The sequence below is a fragment of the Theropithecus gelada genome, chromosome 1 (assembly GCF_003255815.1).
Source record: "Theropithecus gelada isolate Dixy chromosome 1, Tgel_1.0, whole genome shotgun sequence".
Lineage (NCBI taxonomy): Eukaryota > Metazoa > Chordata > Mammalia > Primates > Cercopithecidae > Theropithecus > Theropithecus gelada.
The window spans coordinates 189,216,242-189,232,925 of record NC_037668.1 but is presented as its reverse complement, the minus strand read 5'-3'; the positions used below and the strand labels follow the sequence as shown (position 1 = coordinate 189,232,925).

Sequence of the window (16,684 nt, the reverse complement as noted above, 5' to 3'; positions counted from 1 at the left end):
CTTCCCCCAGCTGCAGGTTATCTATCCCTGACTTGTACCTGTCTCCACATCCTTTCATCTCCCACAGCTATATGAGCTCCATCCAGACAGAGCATGTACCGCCTCATGTTTCAATTATGTGGGGTGTAGCCCTTGTGCAACAGCTGGCCAAGGGCCCAGAGAAGGGGGGCACAGTGAGTGGCCACCTAGAGAGGTGACCAGAGAAAAGCACTGGAAGGTCCCACCTTACTGGGCAGGGTGCCTGCAGTGGCCTGAAATTCTGCTCTCAATTTCATTCATCTGTAGCCTTAAGTCTGATATCTGGAAGAGTCTACTGTGAATGAGCCTATGACTGGAAGGCCATTCCAAGCTATTTTTATGTGATATTTTGGGGTGAGTAATTGATAGTGAAAACAAATACCTGGGAGGCAAGGGGACAAGATAGGGGAAATAATTGGGCATAGTGGTTTATACCTGTAGTCCCAGCTACTTGGGAGACTGAGGCAGGAGGATTGCTTGAGCCCAAGGGTTTGGAACCAGCCTGGACAACATAGCCAGACACCATCTCTTAAAAAATAATTTTTTTAAAAAAAACAGACAAACAAATAGATGACAGGGGGAATGTTTACCTTATCCTGGAGGAAAGGTAAGAGGAGTGAAAAACAAGAACTGTTCTGAGTTTTTAGTTTTATAGAGTTAATTCTGGAGAGAATTCACTAGTTTAATCCATCAGATATTCATTAAGCACCTATTGTAATGTACTGGATACTGTGCTGATGCACAGGGTTTATTGCTGATGGAGGAAGAGGGAACAGAAAAGAGACGAAAATGGAAGTGTTCCTGCCCCCATGGTCCTTGCAGAGTTGCCGCCTCTTGTGTTCAATGTTTCTATGCCTGACCTTGAAACACAGTTGGTTGGCTCCAATTAGCTGAAAAGGAAGCAGGATATTCCCTAAACAAACGATTGTTAATCCATTGATTGTTTAAAGAAGAGAGCCAAATGTCATGCAGTAAGACTGTATCTGAAGACCTTGCAGGCCATCACTCCCACCATGAAAGCAAGAAAAAGGAAATTATCAGAACTCATGGGCCTATCAGCCCTGCAATGAAGACACCAGTGAAGTCTGATGGTGTGTCATTATTAATTCTTGTAGGAGCCCACGATGAGTCCACTTGATGGACTGCTGCTGTTCCTGCAGCGTTTTAAGAAGCATTGCTGTGTGCTTAGAGGAGGAAGAAGGGTGACAGTGCCATAAAAACAGACTTTGACAGCAAAGCGAAGGACTGGGAATCACTGGAATAAAATCTTGACTAATGAATTGTACAGGATCAGCTTCACTGGAGAAAAAGGGGTCACATGGAGGATAGCAAACACTGATGGAGGAGCACACAAAAGTTTTTTGTTTCTTTGTTTGTTTGTTTTAGGACATGGAGTTGGGTTTGGTGTGGAAGGGTCGAGGAGTGATCCAGTGCAGAAGGAATAAAGGTGGTCAGGGGAGTGGAGCACTGGGTGCCTTCACAGCCTTCAAAGTGTGTCTTATATAGTTTGGTAACAGGTGAGGGAAGAGATAGGGCAAAGGGTATCCAACGCCTTACCATCAGCAAGGCCTCTGAGTCAGAGGAGGGCGAAGACACATTCCCATCAGGAAAGGCTCAGGCTGCAGCTCTCAACAGAAGGGCCACTTCTTGCAGAAGTGCTGTTGTTTTCAGTAGGGCCCTATGCAGGGATGTTCTGTCCTTAAGGAGCCGGGCTTCAACTTCGAGCTGGTGTTTTTCTTGCACAAATGTGCACGAATGTCATGTGAACACTGTCTTGCCCATCTTCACCCTTTGGGACTATAACTCCATCCACCAGCACTGCCCCCCTCCTGGCCTTGAGGTGGGCAAGACCACTCATATAGAACTGTGTCTCTCCCAGAGGAGAGACTACATGGGGAAGCAGGTCAGTGTGTGCTTGCACTGAGTTAGAGAGTTTGTGTGACTTTGAGTCTTTATTTGCAACTATTTGAAAGGGGCCGTGAGGTTAGTTTTGGCTGAAAAGTAAGTCCCAGAGAGTCTCCTCACCTTCCTGTTTTCCTTCAGCACATATCAGAGAAGAAATGTCTGTGTGATGGTTTGGGATTTTTTTCAGAGACTAAGACACCCAAGTCACCACTGTGGTTTTTGAAGAGAGCCCTAGTTTCCAGGAGCCAATCAGGCCATTCCTTTTCTGTTTTTATAAGTTTCAAAACTATTTCCCTTGTCACCTGACTGTCTGTTTCATGACTCAGGTACATGCATTGGTGGTAAAAGTGAATGGGGCAGGAGGCTCTCAGGAATGAAGCATGACTGGTTTTGACTCTAAGGTGTTGGTGGCAGAATCTTGAATTTTTCTGACTAGAGTCTCTAGGGAGACAATTCAGGCACCAACCTGCAATGGTAAAAGCAATGGTAGTTTTCTTGCTGCTTTCATAAAATTATGAATTATTGAATGCTTTCTATGGGTCAGGCATTGTGTTATGTGTTTCACCTCCATTTGCTCATTTATTTCTTGCAGCAATTCTGTGAGGTAGGTGCTATTTTTCTCATTCACTAACAAGAACACTGCTGCTCGTTGTTAAGAAATTTTCTCAGATTCTAATTGTTGGTAAGGAGCAGAGCTGGGATCTGAGCATAGGTTTATGTAAAACCATATGCTGTGCTTTTTCTTTTCTTTTCTTTTTTTTTTTTTTTTTTTTTTTTTTTTTTTGAGACAGAGTCTCACTCTCGCCCAGTAGGAGTGCAGTGGTGTGATCTTGGCTCACTGCAATCTCCTCTTCCCAGGCTCAGGCGATTCTCCTGCCTCAGCCTCCCAAGTAGATGGGATTACAGGCATGTGCCACCGCACCTAGAGACAGAGTTTCGCCATGTTGGCCAGGCTGGTCTCAAACTCCTGGCCTCAGGTGATCCACCCACCTCAGCCTCCCAAAGTGCTGGGATTACAGGCATGAGCCACTGAACCTGGCCATATCCTGTGCTTTTAATTGCCATACTCTATAGCCTTGATCGTTTCTGGGGCAGGAACTATGACACCCTGGGTACCTTGGAGTAAGTGAAGTCAATACAGGTGAAAGTGTCTTTTTTATCTTACATTTGCTTGCTTTTCTTTTTTCATCTAACTTCTCTCAGGGGAGATTGCTTTTTGTCCTATTTGATTATTTCTAAGACTTTGCTTTGATCTTGGTGTCAAATGTAGATAAGCTGATTATAATCAGGCTTCTCTTTCAGCCCCTGCTGAGGTACATAGTTGCCTTTTTAGAGGGTCTAGTGGGTTGCACAGGCAGTGGTTTGAGGTCCTACACAGAAGATGTCCTACCACACATGGGCCAGTGATGCATGAGAGGCCACACAAGTAGACCTGCAGTCGGCATCCCTCTCATCATCCAGCAGGATGTGTATCTTCATTGCCTTCCTTTCAATTACATCTTCTCATCTCTTGTTTGTAGATTCCACCCTTGCCCTTCCAGGAGATACTCCGTACAACTTCAACTGTTGGCTGAAAACACAGAATATCCTTGAGGTCTTACTGTTAGTGACTTAGCCAGGCCTGGATTTGAATCGTGTAGACTTCAGAGCTAGTAGGCAGGAGCAAATCTCTTGGCTCCCAAGTGAGCCGAGCTACCTGTGGAGCATCATAATGTGATTGTGTCATTCCATATCAGTCCTCATAAACACTATCTTTTTATTAAAGTACTAACAGGGTCACATAAAAACTCCCTACCTTACAAAGGGCCAAGACCTAGGCCCTTATTCCAGATCACCTATTAAAACCCAACCACTTGATCACAGATATTTGCAAACATTCCTAGGACAGCCATGGTTTACTGCTTTCTTTCTGCTCTGGTTTACAGTTTCTTCATTTTTGGCCTTTGGGAAATGTTCTTTTTCTTCTTATGATGCCAGATGTGAAACTGAGAGAATATTATTATGTTTTATCTAACATTTTAGATGGTTTATAGAGGGGTAGTTTTTACATAGTATATTCTACTGCCTTGTCCTCCTTCCTGGCTGAAATGTAAGTATGATATGCCTCCAAATGGATGGATGTGTACCATGTTCTTCACCTAGAAGATGATCTACATATATATTATATACATACACATGACCTGCATATATATGTATATATATGTGTATGGGTATATATATGTGATTTATCTCAACTCCAGTGTCTACAGTATATGCATTTATAGTAAGAAATGGACTAGATGCCCAGAAAATCTGGACCTGTGTCTAAGTTATGTGATTCTTATAAAGTAACATACCTAGCAAATTTTCTAGCAGTACAGGAATAATGAAAAGGAAGGATCTGGTCATAAAGTATGCTAAGGAAAAGTAGTTTGCCTCCCACTTCAAAATAGGACAATCATATTTATTTATTTGTTAACAACCTACATCAGTCACTAAACTAGTAGCTGGGACTACAAAGCTGATTAGATCCCAAGCCTTTGAAAATACATTCCAGAGGTTAAGCTCTATAATAAATATGTGGATAAAATATACCGTAACTCAGAGAAGGGACAGCCCTCTGAGTCCTGGAAGCCAGATGAAATTTTCCAGAGAAGATTGTTCCTAAGAAAGTATTCCTGCATAATCCATCTTGATATATGTCTATTTGAATTTTACATTTTCCAAGAAGACTTGCAGACCCACAAATGTGACATCATTGGAACCCTCCATCCCAAGGAATGAACAGTGGACGAGTGGAACAGCACCATTTCCTTTTTTCCGCACCTGACAGCAATGAGCAGCAAAACGTTTGGCTTTAGCATCCTGAGTCTTGGAAATAGGTGTTTCTGGGCTGCAGGCATCTGTTGATGTGATTGGAGCATAGTGTTGCTTTCTCCTGGGGATGTCAGCCTCTAGGGGAATATACCAAGCCCCAAGTCTCAGAAGGAGCAACAGTGCCAGGCAGCCTATTTGGGATAAACCTTGACCCACAGCTGAGAAAAATAGAAGTGAAGTTGTGGGCTGGGTGTGGTGGCTCACACCTGCAATCTCAGCACTTTGGGAGGCTGAGGCGGGTGGATCACCTGAGGTCAGGAGTTCGAGACCAGCCTGGCCAACATGGTGAAACCCCGTCTCTACTAGAAATACACAAAATTAGCCAGATGTGGTGGCTCGATCCTGTAATCCCAGCTGCTCGGGAGGCTGAGGCAGGAGAATCGCTTGAACCCAGGAGGCAGAGGTTGCAGTGAGCCGAGATCGCGCCACTGCACTCCAGCCTGGGCAACAAAAGGCAAACTTCGTCTCAAAAAAAAGAGGAAGTGAAGTTGTGGGGGTCCAGAGGAATTGAGATTCTGCATGACCATTTCTTTGTCTCTGTGTTAGATTGCTAGGTTCACTTAATATACCTGTACCACGCCCCTTTTGTAAAGGTGCCGAAAGAATTTAAATTACCCTTCTTTCCCAATAAATTAAAAGACTAACGAAACCATCAAATAGTGGTGGTATGGCATAGTAGAAAGAACAGAAGACCTAATATCTAGAGATTTGGAATCTGTTCCCAGGATTGCTAGTAACTATCCTTGAAAACAAGACAGTTCACCATTTTAAGACTTCATTTCATAATTTGTAAAATAAATTTTGTCCACTAAATAATCTTCAAGGTGTTATCTAGCCTTAGAATTTCATATATCTATTGTCCTTCAAAAAAATAACTTCAACATACTGATTTGATTTCCTTTGGATATATACCCAGTTGTGGGATTGCTGGATCACATAGTTTACATTCCCAACAACAGTGTGAAAGGGTTCCCTTTCCTCCACATTCTCACAAGCACTCGCCTTTCATTGTTGTTGTTGTTGTTGCTGTTGTTGTTTTTGAGCCGGAGTTTCACTCTTGTCACCTAGACTGGAGTGCAATGACACAATCTGGACTCACTGCAACCTCTGCCTCCCAGGTTCAAGCGATGCTCCTGCCTCAGCCTCCCAAGTAACTGGGATTACAGGCAGGCACCACCACGCCCAGCTAGTTTTGTATTTTTAGTAGAGAGGAATTTCTCCATGTTTGTCAGGCTGGTCTCGAATTCCTGACTTCAGGTGGTCCACCCGCCTGGCCTCCCAAACTGCTGGGATTACAGGTGTGAGTCACCGTGCCTGGCAGTCTTTCATCTTTTTGATAAGCAACTATTGGTCTCATTATCAGGAGTCCCTGAGGAGCCCTACAGGCCCCCCCAGGTTCTGCCCCCGAGATTCTAAGAGAGAGCTTGTACTAGGGCTCTAGTCTTAATGTTCTTTGCATTATTTGGATATGAAGCCCAGGATATGTGGGCACAACAAGGTAAATCATGGGATGCAAAGGAGATTGAAGATCAGGCCAGAAGTCACCGTTCATTGAAGAGCCAGAGAAAAAGAAAATTAGTGTACAGATTTGTGTACATTTACATAGAACTTCTATTTGCTGCAAGAACTCCATCAGGCACTGCACCATGCCTGCTTTGGAAAGGAGCTTCTTTGGGGCCTGATAGGACCGAGTTAATATGAAGAAATTGAAGTGGCTCTGATTTGTCATTCAGATAACAAGAAGATTTTTTTTTGAAAATGATGTGGAAGAGAGAAAATAGTGCTTGGCCTCAAGCAAAAATTTGATTAGCATCCTCTCTTGATCTAAAACATTCATCAAGATAATAAAATAGGATTCAGTCCCATGCCTTGCCTTTAGAGATACAGTCCCTTTTGGCTAAGATTCCAACCTGTAGGTTAGTAAAGCAGAAGTTCTAAAGTCCAAACTAACCTTTCTAAAACATCAACGTGGTCTTGAGTTCTGTTGCAAGCTGTGGAAGAAAGATGTTCTTAATCCGGTTCAAGAAAGAGAGATCTTATCAGCCAGTCAGTCAATGTTTGTGGAACTGTTCCAGAGCCTGGGCTCTGTAATAGGCAGCCTGAGACCACTCACCCCTCTATTTCTTCTTCTTCTTAGACGGATCTTTCAGATTCCTCAGAATCATCCAGTCCTAAGCTCTTCTCCATAGGGCCTAGATGTTGTGGAGCCAGCTCCTGAAAGCAGATTTCCCTCACCCCCTAAATCTGGATTAGGTATTTAACTCCTGTTCACATCCTGATGCTACACTGAGCTATCACATGAGTTTAAAAAAAAAATTTCTATGGTGGGTCCCCCCAAGGGCTGGAACTATGTTTCTTTTATCTCTGTGACCCCATAACAATGCCTGGCACATATAGGTGTGGAATAAAGAATATGGAATGATTGAATGGATGACTGTATATACCCATAGACAGCAGACAGGGCCGCACTATCTCTATGGCTAACTCCCCACAGCAGCCTCAAAATGGGAAACTTCGCCAGGTTATATAACATGCAGAAGAAATTACGTTTGCTTTTGAGAAGTTTCCGAAGCGGTATTCGTAGGGCAGACTGACAGCCTTTCCTTTTCGTATTCCACCGCTTGCACACAGTCATTATTTGTCCATTTCATCTGCCTGGAACACAGTTAGAAAAGCCATGGCAAGAAAAGGCTTCCTATAGCAATGAAAATCGATATCGTTAGGCTCATACATCATAAGAGGAGTAGTCCAAGTGCTCTCTCAGATTTAAGTATTCACTATAGGTATAATAGGGCTTGCCTTTCTGACTCAAAGATAAATCATCTCTGAGGGATGTGTGTGTGTGTGTGTGTGTGTGTGTGTGTGTGTGTGTGTGTGTGTGTTTTAAAGGAGGCACATTTAGCAAAGGGGAGAGTTTTTCTATACAGTGAAATTAATATAGAGTTATGTTAATGACTTTGGGTTCTATATGTTGTTAAAAGGCAAAAAGATGGGTGTTTTATAAAGATATTTTTCTCTTACCAAGATGGTTAAAATAAAAATTAAAAAGTGACCCTTACCAGGATAAGCTTCAGATATTTGAAAAGTGCACTTATGTGAAACGCTTTATTTTCTGATGTTACAGGATAAGCAAGGTATACATACGGGCGGTGAAGTTCACCTATGTACACATTGTGCAGAGAAACCAAGCCCAGTACCTTTTCTTGGAAAAGATGCCTGTGGGTTAGAGTGATATCCTAAGACTGACATCTTTCAATTATTGAAATTAAAATTTTCTAGTCTATATTCAATCTTCAGATATTTTTAAATTTGGGATCAATTAGTCATTTTTCCTTTCCTATTTTTTTCATTGTAACCTTGGACTCAAACTGTCAAGCTTCCCAGGCACATGTTGCCATAGGAGACTCTGTTTGTTGAGGGTGGAGTAGTTGTTTTTGGCAGGTTGGGGGAGGAGCAATTAATTCTAATAGGTATATAGTAAATTAAACACTTGGATCTTTCCAGCCTTTTTTCTGTATTTCTGCTCTTTTCTATAAACTTCATTCTCTTTCCAGATGACTCTTTAAGAGCAGAAGAGAAGGAGCTTTTAGAAGTAATTCCCAGGCTATAGCAAAGGAAGTCCAGTGTGGCCTGGAGAAGGTCACTTAGGTCATTACTGCTCTTTTCAACATACATTCTCTAACGTTTTTGAGATTAGAAGTGACCCTTGGTGAAGACTTTAGAAAGAAAAATTCCCTGGGATCCTTTACTAACCCATTCAAATACTTAGATTGTTCTTATGAAAAGAAAGATATCTTTAGATATACCTTTAATTTCCATTCTGAATACCAGACTTATACATGTAAGAAAAGTATTTTGGGTGCTTCTTAGATTTTAATAGACAATTACATGGAAAAAAAAGAAGAAACTTATTAGGTTTTGCCAATGAGTCAGTCAGGGTTGGAGGGAAAGTAACAGATGTAGCGTTAGATGAATAAGATACACTCCAAACACTTGAAAAAAGAAAAATAAAACTCTGGGGAAACTTCATAGTTGTATCCAGTCATCCTGCGAGAACCCAAGAGCATCTATAGGTGTTAAGGATACACTAGTTATCTTTGACTTCGATTATTTGGCTGCAGTTCAGGACCTGAGTCTTGATTCTATAGTAATTCCAAGTTCTTTAGAGCCAGAATAACTGGTTACAGCATTAAGGACAAATGCTCATCACAGAATCTTCGTCTTTTATCCCAGTGAGGCCTGTGTTGAAAACAGAATTAATTTTCACTTCCTGCTCACAACTGACATTGCTATGCAGCTGTGCAGCAGCTGTTGAGTTCCACCCCACAAGTAGCAGCTTCTCAGCAGTTGGCAAACTGGTATACATCTGGAATGATGTTCAAATGACCTCAGGATCCCATAGAATAAATCAAAACATTGAAGTAATAACTTGGATAAACTTGTTCTGATGTAACTCAATTGCTGAGAGTTATTTAATGGCCATTTTTGAGTTGAGTGAACTCAAGAGTTCTGTGGCCCAAAGAGTTTGACCACAAGATGTTTCTTAGGACTTTATGGCTGAGCATCGCTCAGGATGGGGAGCAGCCCATTTATTGATTAGGTGGGCTGGCTGATGTACCCTCCAGGATACAGCAGGACAGCGTTTCCCTCCAGAGGTAGTTTTCTGGAGAAATAATGCACTGGGCTGCTGAGCTATTTTTTAACAACTTGTTACTGTTCTTATTGTACATTCTCTTTTGGGGTGAAACACTCCATTAACTCTGGTTTGGCCTGGACCCCTTTCCCACTTTAGTTCGTGCTGACTTACTGCAGTAACAGTAGTGGATGGAAACAGAACAGCTTTCTCTGCTCTAACCCTGTGTCTAGTTTCTGTGCATGAGTTGGCTGTACCTGTGGGAATATTTGTGTTACAGCACTGGTGTCCTCAACCCGAGCACCACTGCGGGCTAGACAGATACCATTTGAGTCTTTGTAGCACCCAAGGACTACTCAGGTCTCTAAGTATCAGTCTTCAGTGCACCAGGAGAGGGGTGGAGGTTAATATGTGAGAAGCACTACAAAGTCAAGATACATGACATCTAATACTAAGCTCTATCTGACACTTGCTATGTGACCTGGGCAATTCTTATCGTCTCTATGCATCCTCATTTCCTCATTAAAAACCAGGACTTTTAGCGCCAACTGCACTACTGCACAGGCTTTCTCCCATGCTCAACAGAGTTAAAAATATGTGGAACTGTTTTGTAACCTACATAATATAAAGACCTCTTATTACAAGAAGGCAGAAAAGTTGATCAAAGAGTTTAAATGACCTATCTCAGACCTTAGAACAGGCCAGGAGCAGTGCTGCCAGTGAAATGTGACAATTACTTGGACCTAGTGGACTTGAGATTTTTTCAACTTCTTGCAAATGTTAGTTCAATCTGTATCCTGCACCTTTGGTGCTTTTCTGTAATATCTCTGGAGTTTTATGGATTATGCTGGGATGGGAGGAGTGGCAGAGTTAAACAAGACATAATAAGACTGTACTGAGATGTTGCCTTCTAACCTCCCTACAGCCCTTCCAAGCAGATGGTTGGTGTGACACTATCAACAACCGAGCCTACTGCCACTATGACGGGGGAGACTGCTGCTCTTCCACACTCTCCTCCAAGAAGGTGAGTGAGAGAACCTGGAGATGGGGGAGGCAGTGGCTTCAGTAATAAAGGCAGGGTCTTCGGCTAGCTCTCCTTCATGGTGTGTAATAATGGGTTTGTATTCAACAATTAGGAGGGAACTATAATGGACAAACATTGGAGCTTCTAAAGTGACAGGTTTAAGGGTAGCATAGGTTCTTAGACAACCCTAGTTCTTTGTTGGTTCAGTGATTCTTTCAGAAAAGCCATGGTTTTTGCTACGGAAAGACTCATACCTGCTTATCATTGGCCAAGAAATGTCTCTGTAGGCAGGGAAAGTAATCGTCTTTACCCCTGGGTGAGGTGGGATTACCAACAAAGTGCTGTTCAGTTACTATCCATCTTCATAATTACATTAAGAATTTTATATAGTGTATTACAAGCATCTCGCAGACACATGTTAAATGGCTGCCACCAATCACCTGAGCACTCTCTGGATTGTATCCTGAGCAATAATCCTTTCTTAATGCCCTTTATCCCTGTCATTCTTGGCTCTGTTAAATTAGCAGATAGGCTCAAGCTAAGCCTTATAAAATAGAATAAGCTGAAATTTTGTAATAATATGGATAAAAATCTAAGTGCTCCAAAGGTATTTGAAGCTAGTTGGGTCAATATGATAAATCTGAAATAAGCAAGAGGTGTTATTTCCTTCCTTGTATGTGTCTCCACGATAAAACCACACCTACCATGATAACCTACATGCAGACTTGAATACTACATCTCTTCCTCGCTAATGTTTAATCCTCACTCAATATGTGGCAGGCACTGTTCTCGCCACTTATGTGAATCAACTTATTTAATGCAGAGTGCTCAGGGGCTCATCATATCACTATTTAATTTGGCTCTCTTTTGCAATAAAAACCAATAAATACTAAACTAAGAAACAGATCAAGAGCTTGGACCGACGGTCAGAAATCAGGCCAGCTATCTCTGTACAGGAAGACAAGATAACTTAGGAAAAAATAAAGCGGTTCTCTCCCCATCTCACACTCTGAAAATCTAGTAATTGTCTGTAATAAATTTCAGTGCCTGTGGCCAGCATACACAGGAATTAGGATCGAAAAGGCACTTCGCCCGTCTGATGACTCCTAAATCACATTTTAAAGTAATGTGCAAATATGCTGGAAAATCTCCCCACACAACCCCACCCATTCTCCTACCCACTTGCCCAATCACTAAGCCCATCTCTTTAGTGTGCTTGGACTAGTATTGTATGTGATATGCCTATTTATTTTTATCTCATTAGATTGCTAATGCCCTAAAGGGAAAAATCATTGCCACTTTTATATCACATTTCCCAAATGCCCAATTTTCTCTGATGCTAGTTATGGACACTCAAAAAGTAGCATTTATCTGTTTGTAGCAGTGCAAGCAGAAGAGAGTAACTTTTTCCAGACTATCTCTGGCATAAGGAAGAGATAGTTACATAGAAGGAAGGCAATACAGCCACAAACAATGGGTGGGGAGATGTATTATTCCACCAAGCCAAAGTATATCCTGGGCTCAAGAAGAGCAAAAACTCATCCTTTATGAGGGTGGCAAAGATGTTCCTATTGTTCCAAGAACACTGAGGATTTGGAGTTGGAGAGCTCGTCTGTAGCTAGTCTCGGCTTCCCACATAGTAGTGTCATTACCTTGAATTAAGTCACCCCACATCTCTTGCCCTTCCCTGTAAAGAGAAAATGCTAATGCCACCTATTCATCTTTCCTACTTCACAGGGAAAGTGACAGTAACAGTAAGAGCAGGATTTTTAGATATGAGTAGTAATATTAGAACTGATAGAATAGTAGTTATAAATGCTTGGCAATATAGAAGAGCTTTATACTCATATTATTTAAATCACACAAACACCCTCTGGGGTAGTTTCTATTGTCCTCCCCAGTTTGTATATGAGAAAAGTGAAGCAAGGAACAATTACCTTGCCAAAGCTACATGGTGACATGATGTATGAGTGGGAAAACTGTGTGTTAATTTCCAGTTTGTGATATTAGCACATAATTCTACAGTTCCTCTGGGACCAAGTGAGGAAAGTGAAAGCTGGTTGAAAAGTGTGAAGCTATCACATTTCAACTTCCCTTTCATTCCCCTAGGTCATTCCATTTGCTGCTGACTGTGACCTGGATGAGTGCACCTGCCGGGACCCCAAGGCAGAAGAAAATCAGTAACTGTGGGAACAAGCAAGCCCCTCCCTCCACTGCCTCAGAGGCAGTAAGAAAGAGAGGCTGACCCAGGAGGAAACAAAGGGTGAATGAAGAACAGTCATGAAATGGAGGAAGGAGGAAGAGCATGAAGGATCTTATAAGAAATGCCAGAGGATATTGATAGGTGCCAACTAGTTCATCGAATAGCCCAAGTAGGAGAGAATCATAGGCAAAAGTTTCTTTAAAGTGGCAGTTGATTAACATGGAAGGGGAAATACAATAGATACGTAAGGACCCTCCTCCCTCATTTATATTCTATTAAATCATATCTTCAACTCTTACCCTGCTCCCCACTCTACACCCTGCCAACTATTCAGTCCCACCCAACTTGTAAACCATTACCAAACTACTAGAGGAGAAATTGGCAGGGATACTCTGTTAATGCCCATTTCGAATGAATTGCCATCTTTCAGAGCTTGTCTGCTCTCAACTGGCTTTTTTTCTTTTTGTGTAGTTGCCCTTAAATAATGAAGTTAGTTATTAATTCTTTATAAGTATTTAAACATAATTATATAAATATATTATATATATTATATTTTTTGCTGTTTACTAAGCTAAAAATTATTCATTGTTCCACACATGCTGCTGTGAAGTTCACATTCAAAATGAATGCTGAGACTTTGAGGACAGAAAGGCAACTTATTTTCCCATCTTTCTATGGATGGGGATTGGCAGGTTGAATGGGAAGTGCAGAAGGAGAGACAGTAGTTAAATGAAATTCTGGATGCTAGCATGTAAAGCTAATCATCTTTTTGTTATGACCTGGGAGCTGGGCCCATTTTATGACCAAGGAGATGGAGAGTTGGAATGGTGGTACTAAGAGGCATAGGAAGTTGGGTCTGAGTACCATTGGTGATGGGTCCAGGAGAACTAGACTATGGTTCTTGAATATCTGTCCACAAAGAATATACTAACTTGTGTCCACTTCTCAGAACTCCCAATTGGAGTTGGTGAGACCCAGGATTTTCTGCACTTCCATACATGCCTGTTCCAAGTGTGGCTGTCAGCCAGTCAGCAAGTTTGTACTATGGCCCATTCTCTGATCACCAGGATTACAGGAACTCACACGCTCCTCATACTTGGCCTGTAGTCCCACTTCTTGTTAGAAGTTTCCAAGTCTGGCCATCACTCACAGTCACATGACCAAATGTTGATTTTTCTGGGGGAAAAATGTTATGGAAATGATATAGGAGAAAGGTAGGAGGAGATGAAAGAACAGGCAAGAACTGTCAGGGTTAAATCCAGGCCCGGGGAATGAGAATGGAAGTGATCAGGGAGACTCGGTCCTTGTTCCAAGTCTCCAAAGAAGACCAAAGTGGGTCCCTTGAGCAATGAAGAATCTGAGATAAATTCTCTTGAAGTATCATGTACAAAATCTGTGAGCCGGAGATTTTGACTTGAGCAAGTTATAGAAATGCATGGAGCAAGGGTGACACTCTGTGGGGAGACAGAAGAATGTCAGCTATTTAAGGTCCATTTTGTTGTTTTTACCCTTTCTTATCCAATAGATGGACTGCACATGAAATGACCACATTAAGCCTCTCTCTATTTACGTCCCAGGCTCACTGGGATGTAGTCTGTTGCAGTTACATTTTCTTGTAACGGTTTCTGGATTAGACCCTAGGGAAAGAGAGTAAGGAGCCAATTTCTGTTTAACATTCTAGTTTTACTCATTTTAGGAAGGCTGTGAGGCTTGTCTCCCTTGAAGTTTCTTCTCCAATGGAAACCAAGAACAGACAAAATTTAGAGCTCAACTGTGGTCTCTTCTCATCCTTCTGCTCTTTTTGCTTTGACCGCAGTTTTTCTACTCTTCCCATCAACACTAGAGCAATGGCTGTGCAAATAGGAATAGGAAATACTACCACAACTATAGAAATATTATCCACACTATCATGTAGGGAAGAACAATACCCTGAAAGGGAGTAAAACACGAATAAGGCGATGTACCCACATTAATCTGTGGGTTTGTGGAATGAGGGTGGCAAAGTTATTGGGAAAAGGAAAGAGCAGAGTTCACCCATTCAAAAAAAACCTTTTGTCCTCTCATCACTAGCATAAAGAAAGTGTCGTTCAGATACCATTCATTGTCTTGGATCATGCTTAGTGCCTCCAAGAAGACAAACATATTTATTATTGGGATTCTGATAGGCTTCAATATGCAAAGGACAATGGAAAAGTTTAGACACTCTATTTTCAAAATTTTATAAAATTGCTTTCTTGGGGAAAATGTCCAAATTGCTGGACGTGTGCTAAGTTCTGCCTTGGGGAATCCTACCTTGTCTGAGATTGATGCAGAGGAATTGTTATCCTGGGCATTACTCAGCTCAGGAACATGGAGCCTGTGGTTCACGCCAGTGTGTGTCTTTATACGGTCTCTCCACAAGAGCAACAGTAAGAACATTTCTGTTTTAAACTTCTTTTTAAAATATTTTATTCTCTGCAATTCACCACTGCTCTGGGAAGGCAAAAGGAAAGTTCCTGTTGTGTGTGAAAAGCCTCTTAGGCTATAAGGCTTCCCAGCCATAGTCAGCTATAGCTATTCAGAGACAGCAGGTTCTTCCAGTCTTTGTTCCTGGGACCTGATGTTTTGGGCAACTCAGGTCACTGATAAAGTGGAAGGACTAAGACGCTGTGGTCACAGATCCCAGTAACATCAACTCACACTCACTCCATGTGGTGGTCCACATTCTGCTGCTCTTATCCACCCATGTGGTCATTGACAGCCTTTCTCAGAGACTCTTCTGTGTGTTTGATTGTGCCCAGGTGGCCCAGGGCTAGCTGGCTCTGACAACTGGCATGACAGCTTCCAATCAGAAAGGCAGCTAAGGGGACAGGGTGAGGAGAATGGGCAGATTCTGACAGAAATGAAAGTAAGGGGATTGTGAAAGTAAAGAGCTCTTCCTGATTCTCTTCTTCTCTTTTTTCTATTATAAGGCATTGAACTTGGCACTTCCTGTATTCTTTGTGATCACTATTGAGTGCATTAGTTAACACCCAAGGGGATGACTTGATTGGGAATGTAGTGAAAGGAGCTGATCTACTGTATTGTAATGTAAAACAGCTACAGCCAGTTATTTTGTAAGATTACAAGATGTTCATTAAAAAATCAGCACACAAAATATGATGTGTCTTGGTGTCTCTTTGTTTAAATCATTTCATCACTTTCTAATCACTTTCCATTGTCTTGTGCCGGGTCCGGGCAACAGTCATTATTTATTTGATTGATTAGTCATTTCTTTTAGTCATTTAAAAATAATTTGTTAAGTAAATAGAATGTGTAAGGAAGATGAACATGAAAGCCCATAAGAAGACATGGCATATATGAAAGTAGAATGTGAGGTAGGAATGTCAAATGTTTCCTGAGTTTTGAAATAAAGTGCAAGAATTACTTACACTTCAGAGGAAGTAGGGCTCACTCCTGGATGCCAAAGGTAGGCAGCATTTAGAAACTGGTTGGGGAAGGATGCATATGATCTGACAGGCAGAAATGGGGGTGGGGAGAGGAGAGTCCAGGCAAGGTAAATAAGAGGGTTGAAGCTGTGGAGGTAGGAATGGGATCGGTGTGCATTATGGAACATCAGTGAGGCATCCAGCTTAGCTGGAAGGTAGAACTAAGCTAGCATGTACCATATGTTTGGTAAATACAGAATCTTACTTAATTCTTACAACAGAGCTGCAAATAACATATTCTCACTTCACAAATAAGAACGGTAAGCCACAGCCTGGTAGAGAAAGTTCTTCAAGATCATATGAAGGGAGTTAGCCTGGTTCTGTGGGACACCAAGATGTTAGAAGGAAAAGAAAAATGGTGATTAATAGGATGGAGAGAGGTGAAATGAAATGTCAAGGATGATGCCTCTGCATTAAATACACAATCTGAAAGCTTGTCAAGAGGAAAGCTAGCAGGAGCAGGCTTTTAAAGGAAGAGTATTCATTTGCTCTTTCAATAAACTCAGGTTGAGGGCCAGATAGGAAATGCCATCCAAAGCAGTGTTCAGAACCCTAGAGGAAGCTTCTGCAGTTGGGGC

The 16,684-nt window shown here is 41.8% G+C and overlaps 1 protein-coding gene across 1 annotated transcript in view; it reads left to right on the top strand.

The window, feature by feature from the left end:
• The window catches only part of PAPPA2 (pappalysin 2), a 301,019-nt gene extending 285,242 nt beyond the window's left edge, over positions 1-15,777 (top strand). The window contains exons 22-23 of the mRNA XM_025354616.1: positions 10,338-10,436; positions 12,546-15,777. Of these exons, the coding sequence (XP_025210401.1) occupies positions 10,338-10,436; positions 12,546-12,620 (174 nt within the window). The 3' untranslated portion in view covers positions 12,621-15,777. The remainder of the gene's footprint in view (positions 1-10,337; positions 10,437-12,545) is intronic.
• Positions 15,778-16,684: the final 907 nt, after the last annotated feature.